Source organism: Protomyctophum parallelum (genome assembly GCF_964188405.1).
Source record: "Protomyctophum parallelum genome assembly, chromosome: 9".
NCBI classification, from domain to species: Eukaryota; Metazoa; Chordata; class Actinopteri; order Myctophiformes; family Myctophidae; genus Protomyctophum; species Protomyctophum parallelum.
The window spans coordinates 5,324,562-5,334,264 of NC_139706.1; the positions used below are offsets into that span (position 1 = coordinate 5,324,562).

The 9,703-nt window shown below is 42.7% G+C and overlaps 1 protein-coding gene across 1 annotated transcript; it reads left to right on the plus strand.

Annotated features, from left to right (window-relative positions):
• Positions 1 to 1,883: 1,883 nt before the first annotated feature.
• On the plus strand, positions 1,884 to 2,873 carry LOC310863971 (lysophosphatidic acid receptor 6-like; the record flags this gene model as incomplete). The annotated part of the gene is made up of 1 exon (XM_083772504.1): positions 1,884 to 2,873. The coding sequence occupies one exon, from the start codon at positions 1,884 to 1,886 to the stop codon at positions 2,871 to 2,873; it is 990 nt and encodes a 329-aa protein (XP_083628630.1).
• Between the last annotated feature and the right edge of the window lie 6,830 nt (positions 2,874 to 9,703).

Below are 9,703 nucleotides of genomic sequence, written 5' to 3' on the forward strand. Positions count from 1 at the left end.
AACATTAGTGAGGACCAATTATACAGTATGAAGATAAGATCTTTATGTCTGCTGTCTATCTGTATGTCTGCTGTCTATCTGTCATTTGCCTGTTTGAATGCACATCAATTATCCCGGAATCTCTCTCACTCTTGCATCCATACATGTCTGTCCATCTGGTGACAGGCCCAGAATTGTAAATTCTTTGTTAATAACAAAGAGTATCTGATTCCGCACTCAGTATCTTTAAATATTAAGGCTAAGAGAAAATTACTCTGCTCGGTTTTAGTAGCAAAACCAATTTAGGCTCTGTTATGCCCTCCTTGCATTGGTGAACCAGCCTAATTCGCCACACAATCTGGACCTTTTACTTAGCGAGAGAGCGTGATCGAAAATCACATAATTGCTGTCATTATAGCCATTTTGATTTCAATCTCTGAAAAGGTCACAATGTTTATGTTTTTGTGAGACAGAGCAAACGTGGCAGAGAATGTGCCGATAAGATTGGAGGGGTGACATTGTTGACGTTATGTCATGATGTTACTGTGTGTACACACAACCACAAATACTTTATTAGTTTCCCACATTTTACATCAAAATAATCTAAATGTTTTTGATAATAATTGACCATTATGTCCGGGATGTGGAGTGCATGAGTCCATGAATATTGTACCCTCTTTTTCTCCCCAATTTAGTCATTATGCCAATTAATGCCTACCCACGCACATGTCTGTGTTGAATCCTATACTGACTCACCCATGCCAGTGAGGAGCCCCCACCAAGATGACTACTCCTCCCACCTGACATTTCCTACTGACAGACAGGTGCCGCCACCAGCCTGCATTACATGCAATGACCAATGTCACCCTCCCCCCGCCCGGCTTCCCTACCCTGAACACGGGCCAATTGTGTCCGCATAGACGCCCGACAAAGCCGGATCCACGATGGTGGATTTGAACCCGCAACATACATGGTGGAGTGCAGGGACTTTTTCCCTGCACCACCCGAGCACAGATGTGTCGTTTTTCATTGCGAACGCAATGAGCACTAACTATGAGACCCTGCAGATCATGTCTGTCTGTCTGTCTGTGTGTCTGTCTGTCTGTCTGTCTGTCCCGCTGTGACACCACACGCCCGCCACCAGAGGGCGCAGCTGTAGCACACAAAACACACGCACGCACGCACGCATGCACGCACTCACACACACACACACACAACTTAACTTAAAAAAAACTTAACTTAAAATGAAAAAACTTAACTTAAAAAACAACTTTAAAAACACTTAACTTCAAAAAACTTAACTTAAAAATAAAATCTTAAAAAAACACAAAAAACTTAACTTCAAAAAACAACTTTAAAAACACTTAACTTCAAAAAACTTAACTTAAAAATAAAAACTTAAAAACTTAAAAAAACACAAAAGAACTTAACTTAAAAAAAAAGTAAACACTTAACTTCAAAAAACTTAACTTAAAAATAAAATCTTAAAAAAACACAAAAAATAACTTTAAAAATAAAACCTTAAAAAAGTATGTAATTTATTCTAATTGTTGTTATTGCCATTTACGAGCTGCGTTCGCTTCACACGTTTGCGCGTCTTACTTGTTCATCCAAAAGAAATATGATGATGATGAACAACACTTGATTTGTGCATGTGTCCCCTGGTTGCCTCTGATACACCCGCATATCGGTCAGACGCAAACCCAGTCAAATCAGTCAGCTCTAAAAACCTCTAGTAGTTTTTACAACCTCATAGTGGAAACCCATCCTCCTCCATTTCCTGTCGCGCTGCTCTGTAAAGATCAGACACTGTTCAGAGTTCAGACTGATCTCACACACTTTGCCTTTGAGTGGCTTCCTAGTTTGTTGTCCTATAATCACAGCTACAGCTTCAACTATACATCATGGACAAGTGTACCTCGGAGGACACGAGTAACTATATGACCTATGCTGTACTGTTTGGCTGTATTTTAGCGTTGGGCTTTCCTCTCAACGCTGTGTCACTCTGGATCCTGGTGCGCCGTCACAGCCTTAAATCTCCCAGTGCCATCTTCATGATCAACCTGGCACTTTCAGACCTTCTGCTGGTGATCTCCTTGCCTATGAGAGTCTATTTCTATGCTACGGGTTCCTGGCCCCTGGGCATCATGGCATGTACCTGGGTCACTATGCTCTTCCGCAACAATATCCGCTCCGGTGCCTTTTTCATCACCTTCATCAGTGTGGATCGGCTGCTGGCAGTGGTTTACCCTCTGAGGTCAAGGCATCTGAGAAGCACCACCAATGCCTGGAGAGCCTGTGTCTTGGTTTGGGTCTTCATAGTGGCCGCGAACGTCCCAGAGAGCATAGCTTTTCAAACGACAACCAGAAACTACACTAAAAGCTACAATATATCTTCGTGTTTTGAGTTTCCCGACTGTGACCAACTAGTCAAACAGTCCAGTTTCAAACGAGTAATGAATTATTTTTTAGTTGCTGGAGCATTCGCCATGCTGGCGGTCAATGTCGTGTCCACTGCTATGGTGTACTGGACTCTTCGCCGGCATCTCAATGACTCTGCGAGGATCAACAGCAAGACGAATGTCATGCTGATTTTTGTCGTGAACTTGTTGATGTTTGTGATTTTCTTCTTGCCTCTCAATGTGGTCTTAATGGTTAAATCTGCCAAAGCTGCCGTCAAGCCCACATTGTGTCTCTGTAGTGTTAACTGCTGTATAGATCCACTGTTGTATTACTTCTCCTTGGATGCCTTTTGGAAGAAACAAGAGGATTTGGACACCCGTGCAACCCAGCATAGAAGCCACACTGCTGGCTGGTCGGCTGCACTGGACTGGGCACGTCCCACGCATGGAGGAGTGAGACACCAGGCTGCCAAAAGCACTCCTTTACAGTGAGCTGTCAGGGGGAAGCGGGACAGAGGCGGACCTCGTAAACGTTTCAAAGACCAGCTACAAATACCAACTTACAGTAGCAGGTTTACAAGCGAAAATGTGGGAGCCCACTGCAGCCACTGACAAAAACTCTTGGCGCTCTGCTGTAAACGTAGCTGCTGTGAAGCTCCGCAACATCAGGCAGACAGCTGCAATGCACAAACGTGCTCGCCGAGAGGGCGACCAACCCACCCAGACCCCTACCACGGGCGCATCAGGACAGGGGTTCAAGTGCACCATGTTGCCCGAGAATCTGTGAATCAAGGATCGGGTTATACCGACGTGAACGTGCCTGTCGCAAAGCAAAGCTATAAAGGACCCCTAACTCTAAACTCCTATGATCTTCGCAAGCGAAGAATCAGCCATCGTGTGTGTGTGTGTGTGTGTGTGTGTGTGTGTGTGTGTGTGTGTGTGTGTGTGTGCGCGTGTGTGTGCGCGTGTGTGTGCGCGCGTGCCGGCGTGCATGCGTGCGAGATTATCTTTTGTATTTTTTAATCAGCACAATATGTTTTAGAACTGGATATGTGGCTGATGATGTTTATAGACAAAGTAAAAGGTTCACCCATTTTTATGGAGTACTGTACGTCTCAATAATTTTCATTCATCTACAGTATAGCCTCAGGGATACTCTGACCTGTAGGAAAAGGTATATAAAAATTTGTGGGGCAGCTAAACTGTGGGAATTTAAATGTACCTGAAATTATGAGTTGAAGGAGAAATTGGTGTTACAGTATATATATCGACATTGGTGATGGTTGTTTTGAATTGTTACTGCACACTTCCATGCTTGGCCAGTTCAATCAGTTCTTAAATTGCATCCCACCGTGAAGCAATTCTGTAAAATGATTGGAGTTGCACAGACAACTACTAATGTACATGGCTAACTGCATCTGGTGAGAATATTATTTTTAAAGCCTTTATTTGACCGTGATAGTGAAGAGAGAGAGAGAGAGAGAGAGAGAGAGAGACAGGAAATGCATAGAGACCGAGAACGAGTATGGAAATGATATTCAGCAAACAGTGGTACTGTATGTAACACCTGAGTTATGTTAACCCATTCTGACCTGAGATCAGATTCATACGAGGTTTCCGCCGGACACACACTGGTCTGATGAACCCATTCTGACCTGAGATCAGATTCTAAAAAATGTCAGTCGCTCTTCGATTTTTCAAAAAATAGCAGACCTACAAGCTCGTATCGCGCCACTCGGTGGCGCGATATGAGCTTGTAGATCTGCTATTTTTAAATAGCTAAAGCATAACATGATGCCAACACCAAAATGGGTGCCCGGTCAGAATGGGTTAAAAGAATAGAACAAAAGCACAAGCTACAGCAGGTATGTAGAGTGCAAAGAAAAACTATTTAGTGGTGCAAATTAACTAGAATATCAGGAAAACATCTGTCTAAACAACATCATATGTAATTATCATTCTAATAAGTACATAGGGCAGGAGCATATTGTTTATGCAGCGTGCTGCGTGAGGCAGCTTGATTTACGAGTACACCCCCAAGCAAACATCATACCGTAGCTGGCTACGTAACATAACATGGTGAAGAAGTTACCAACATTTATAGCTTAACTATTGAATCTATGAAGCAAGGAAGCCTGCACGACTCCAAACCGTCTTAGTCTCTCTTACTGGGTGCGCGGTCGAGGAAAGTTTACAATCAATCTCTACGAAGAGAATACCAGCACTCACGGAAATGTCCTTAGGGTTATAGGCTTAGGGGTCAGCGTTGTATCATATACGATTTATACGCAAAAACGCGTACGTCTGCTCTGCAGCATACGATGTGAATTATATATATTTTATTTTAAGTGCCTTAAACTAACAATTTACAATTTAGGCATTTAGCAGACGCTCTTAATCCAGAGCGATTTACATTAAGCAAGAACAAAAAAGCATGGGAATACATCACATAAAAAACATTTATCATGAAACATGCGTAAGCTAAGAAAGTAACAGTGGAATATCTACTGTATATACTACTATGCTATACATATGTACATATGTACTATGACGTGCTATGACTACATACAATGCAATTATAGTGCTGTCTACATACATGCTATAAGTCTGTATCAAATGCTATCTAAGTCTACAGAAATGCTATCTAAGGGGGTGGGGTAAATGATGGAGGTTTTCAGACTACGGCGGAAGATTGGGAGTGATGCTGCAGTTCTGACTGCAATGGGAAGTGCATTCCACAGTTTTGGAGCCAGAAGGGAGAAGAGTTTGGGACGTGTGGAGCGTTGTCCCAGCGTTTTTAGTGAGGGTACTTCCAGCTTCCCTGCGTTGGCTGATCTGAGTGCGCGGGGGGGTTTGTAGGGTTCGATCATACTTGCAAGATATGGGGGAGCCATACCTTTGGTTGCTTTGAATGCCAGCATCAGAGTTTTGTATTCTGTGCGGGCAGCGACCGGGAGCCAGTGGAGGGAGTGGAGCAGGGGGGAGACATGTGAGAATTTTGGCTGGTTGAAGAACAAGCGAGTTTCGGCATTTTGGATAAACTAAAGGACATTTCCGTGAGTGCTGGTATTCTCTTCTTAGAGATTTCTTGTAAAGTTAACTAGAATCTATCAAATCAAAAGACTTTAGCTCAACTCCGAGGTGAGGTTAAGTCTGAAGAGATGAGGTTTCAGACTGCAGCAGGAAATGAAGAGTGAGCATCTACACACACACAGTAACTTACTCAGAAAAAAGGAAAACCTCAGAAAGTGTAAAAACATGAGCCCGCACATCCTGTTTTATTTGACTGCAGTGTCAGGTCTCGACTGTTGAGTCAATCAGACGGAAGGAATAGCAGATGTCTAGGCGACTAGACCTAAAGCCCAAACCACACCAAAGGGTCCGGTCAGGACGAGACGTTTTTTAAAGTAAACAACACCAATGCAACTCAATGATTTGCATTGGTGTGGTTTACCTTAAAAACCGTCTCGTCCCTGGGCTTAAGGGCTGACTGGAAGCATTTAAATTACTACAGGTTTACAGTAGGTTTAAAATGATCAAAACGTCATATTTGCAATCAGGAATAGTGGGTTTGCAATTTAACATAGGCTTAAAGGGATTGTGACATTTAAAACACATTTTTGTAGATTTTTTGGCTTTTTTGGCTTTTCTTGACATCAATTTCACAAAAGTTTGAACACTCAGTGTATTCTCTGCTTTCTGGACTTTTGTGAATAATTATGCAAAAATGTCTCATCGGGTTGGACGGCAGTAATATACGTAGATCTCCGCTAAACCTCCGCCCCCTCCCCTCTGCTCCCTGCCTACCCTCTCTTCCCCGCCCCTCTCCTCTCCTCCCCCTAGTGCCTCTCCTCCCTGCTTCCTCATTGTGACCGCGACTTTGTTTCTTTGTAATACTTACTAATAATGGCTTCTAGAGAAAAATCAATCTGCTCTGTTGTTGGCTGTGTCAATCAACACAAGTCCTTACACTGGATACCAACTGGCCTAGATGAAGACTCACGCTCTAGGTGGATGAATTTTATTTTTGACGGTGACGTTCCTACCAAGTTGACAGGAAAGGGGGTATTACCGACATCTACAGGCTAAAATAAATAAATACGTTTTTCCATGCCTTCTCAGGATGCAGATTACACATACACAAAAACTCCTGGCAAGAAATACTGGAGTGGAGTGTTATAACAGAGAGCATGGAATCACCATGAATCATAAAACCAGTCAAACACAATCCAAGGAGAGGAGATAATTTTACACTGGCATATTAAGATGCTCAGCAGCAATGCCATCTAGGCCACTAGCCTTAGAGAGATTATTTATTGCTTTATAATAAACCTGTCCCAGGTTTTATAAGCTGCCCTTGTCTAGGCCTACCGGCCCTGTCCCAGGTTTTATAAGCTGCCCTTGTCCAGGCCTACCGGCCCTGTCCCAGGTTTTATAAGCTGCCCTAGTCTAGGCCTACCGGCCCTGTCCCAGGTTTTATAAGCTTCCCGGGCTTCTGCATGATGATTAGCCACAACCTCATTCCAACCAGGTCTGATGTTATATACACTATTTCTTTAATGCTTGTGATATGGTCTACTGCTTTCATGCAGAGCACCCACTATACATTCATACATAAGACACAGGGGCACGGTGGCACAGTTGGTAGTGCTGTCGCCTCACAGCTAGAAGGTCCTGGGTTCGATTCCCGCTCGGGGCGCTGTGGGTGCTGGCGGCGTGTTTCCTCCTCCGCGTCACCAGTGCCCATACCCGAAGGCGGGGTTGGCGAAAGGTCCTTTCTGTGTGGAGTTTGCATGTTCTCCCCGTGTCCCCTAGGGTAGGTACCCTCACAAAAACATGCAGTAATCCTGGTCTCTAAACAGCCTCCCCCTGGCCAGCCGGGACGCCTGATGGAGGGGAAAGGAACTGGTTGGAATAACGTGTTCCTTCCACGCGCTACGTCCAACCAGGGAACCCCCCCCCTGTCAGGTGTAAAGGAGCAACTTGGACACTCAAGCATGAAGGAAGCATGAGTTAAGTCCGTTGCTCTCCCTAGGTTGGCGGAGGGTGTGTAGAGCCCAGGATCACATCACAGGATGATTGACACAGGGGTGAAAAATGGGTTACAAAATCGTGGGACAAAAAATATAAATTTAAAATTTAAAAAATAATAAAAAATAAAGAAAAAGACACAGGGTTCACCTATGCTCCTCCTCTTTACAATTAGCATCCTTGCAAAACTACCTCTGTTCTGCCCATCATCACATGATCTGAGGGGAAAGTGTTGAAAATGACCTGTACAGTATGGCCACCATAGACATCCAATATAAGGCAAATAATTTCAAAATTTCCTTTTGCTTTAAGTAGCATGTGACGTGTCAAACTAGGGTGTTTTCACGATGCTGAGTCCATTCCAAGCATTAGTTTTGCATAAAAACACTCCTTGGGCTAATAACGGCCATAGCCGTCATCACAAATGTGATGAGGTCAGCACATACAAGTGCCTATGGCCGGTATTAGCCCAAGAGGTGTTTTTATGCAAAACTAATGCTTGGAATTGTTCTTGTTTTTTTTAGGTTTTCTAATCTCAATTGCACCCAAAAAACATGAACTTTTAACATTCAGTAGTTTTTCTGTGATCTGGGGTTTTCTGGCTCAAACAGGTGCTCTGATTTGCCGGCAGTAAGTGACATCACTTACTGCAAATCCCATATATGTCAATGGGATTTTCCAGCAGATGTCACTGTTTCACTGTGTTGCCTGTTTTCATTGTAGCTCAAAAGGCCCAAAAAACCCCAAAGAAAACTTCAGACCACAGAAAATCCACTGAATGTTCAAAGTTCAGGTTTTTTGGGTGTAATTGAGGTCATAAAACCTAAAAGAAAAAAGAAAAAGAAAAATAAATGAAAATGAATGTCATAAAACCTTTAAGGGAGGCTGCAGAGACAGATACTAGTCAGACAGATACTATAAGAGCGTCTGCTAAATGCCTAAATTGTATACTAGTCAGTTGGTTGTGGGCTTGAACAAGGGTAACAGTCCTGAGGGAGAGCTATACAGGGCCTTGTGTGACCAAGGTTTAACCTGAAGTAAGAGAGTTCTCATCCTATTTGGTCTTGTTCAGTTGTGGTCCTGTGGATGCCTCAGTATTTATTTCATTGGTCTGTTTCTGGCCGGTGTGTCATTTTGAACTGTCATGTGAATTATTGTCTTTGGAAGAGTTTTGGGAGAATAAAAACCCTTAACCTACATGCTCTGACTGTTCTTGGAGCCTTGGTCGTTCGGGCAACTTTACACTGTACGTATATTTATTTCTGTTGTGAATGTAATGAGGCAAGATGTAATATGAACAGGAAGGACTGTAATGTCAGTTGTTTTCCATGTTAAATGTGTCATATATATATAATCCCATATGGGATGGGCCAAAGTGGCATGACACGAAAATAAAAATGTCATTCATTCATTCAGTGCTTAATTGGCTGTAGAAGTAGAAAGCAAAACCAAAGGAAAAGAATAAAAAATAAAGTCAGTTGTACAAAGGACATTTTAATGTAGGTTTAGTCATAAAAAGAGAAGGAAAAAAATGTAAATGTAAATGTCATTTTAGTCATCTGAAAGGTTTTTGTGTTAGTCTGGGTTTAGTTTTAGTCGATTAAACGGATTGATTTTGTTGTATAAAATATTTTTTACGGTGCTTTGAGACGTCCTAAACTGATTTTATACTTTGTTGCATGCTGAAAATAGCCGATGCGTTGTGAGCTTGTAGATCTGCTATTTTCAGAGTGCAACACCCGAGACCTGAGTGCAATCGATGATAAAATGACTGTCATGGACTGGCCACGCCACACTTGGGCTTCCATGCCCAAGTGGCAAAAAAACCCCAAAAGCTGCTCTACTCGTGAAATACCTTACGTTTTGGAAATGATACTGCAAAAAAGGGTTTTTGCCACTGTTTCTGGATGGCTCAACCCCCTTTGTACCGATGCAGGGATACCTCTATATGGAAACCTTTTCTTCTAAGAGCGTATAGTGAGGTTCCAAACGGGTCTACCATCAGCCATCATCTGATCAGTATTGCTTTCATCGGTTGACTACTGCCTGCTACTTTGTTGTAAGGTTTGACTCTTTCTGTGATTAAGTACTTCAAAAACTATTCCGTTTGTTGTGGCGCATGCATTTTGGGATCAATTCACTCTGCATCCATAACATTGTCTTTTAATTCTGGATCTCCTCTCCACTAGTTCCTCCCGAACATTTTAGTCTAGTTTCCATTTGTCAACAAATTGTCAGTATATTTAGTCTTTTAGTTTCATTTAGTTTTTGTCAGTGAAAAAGGTTAGCTG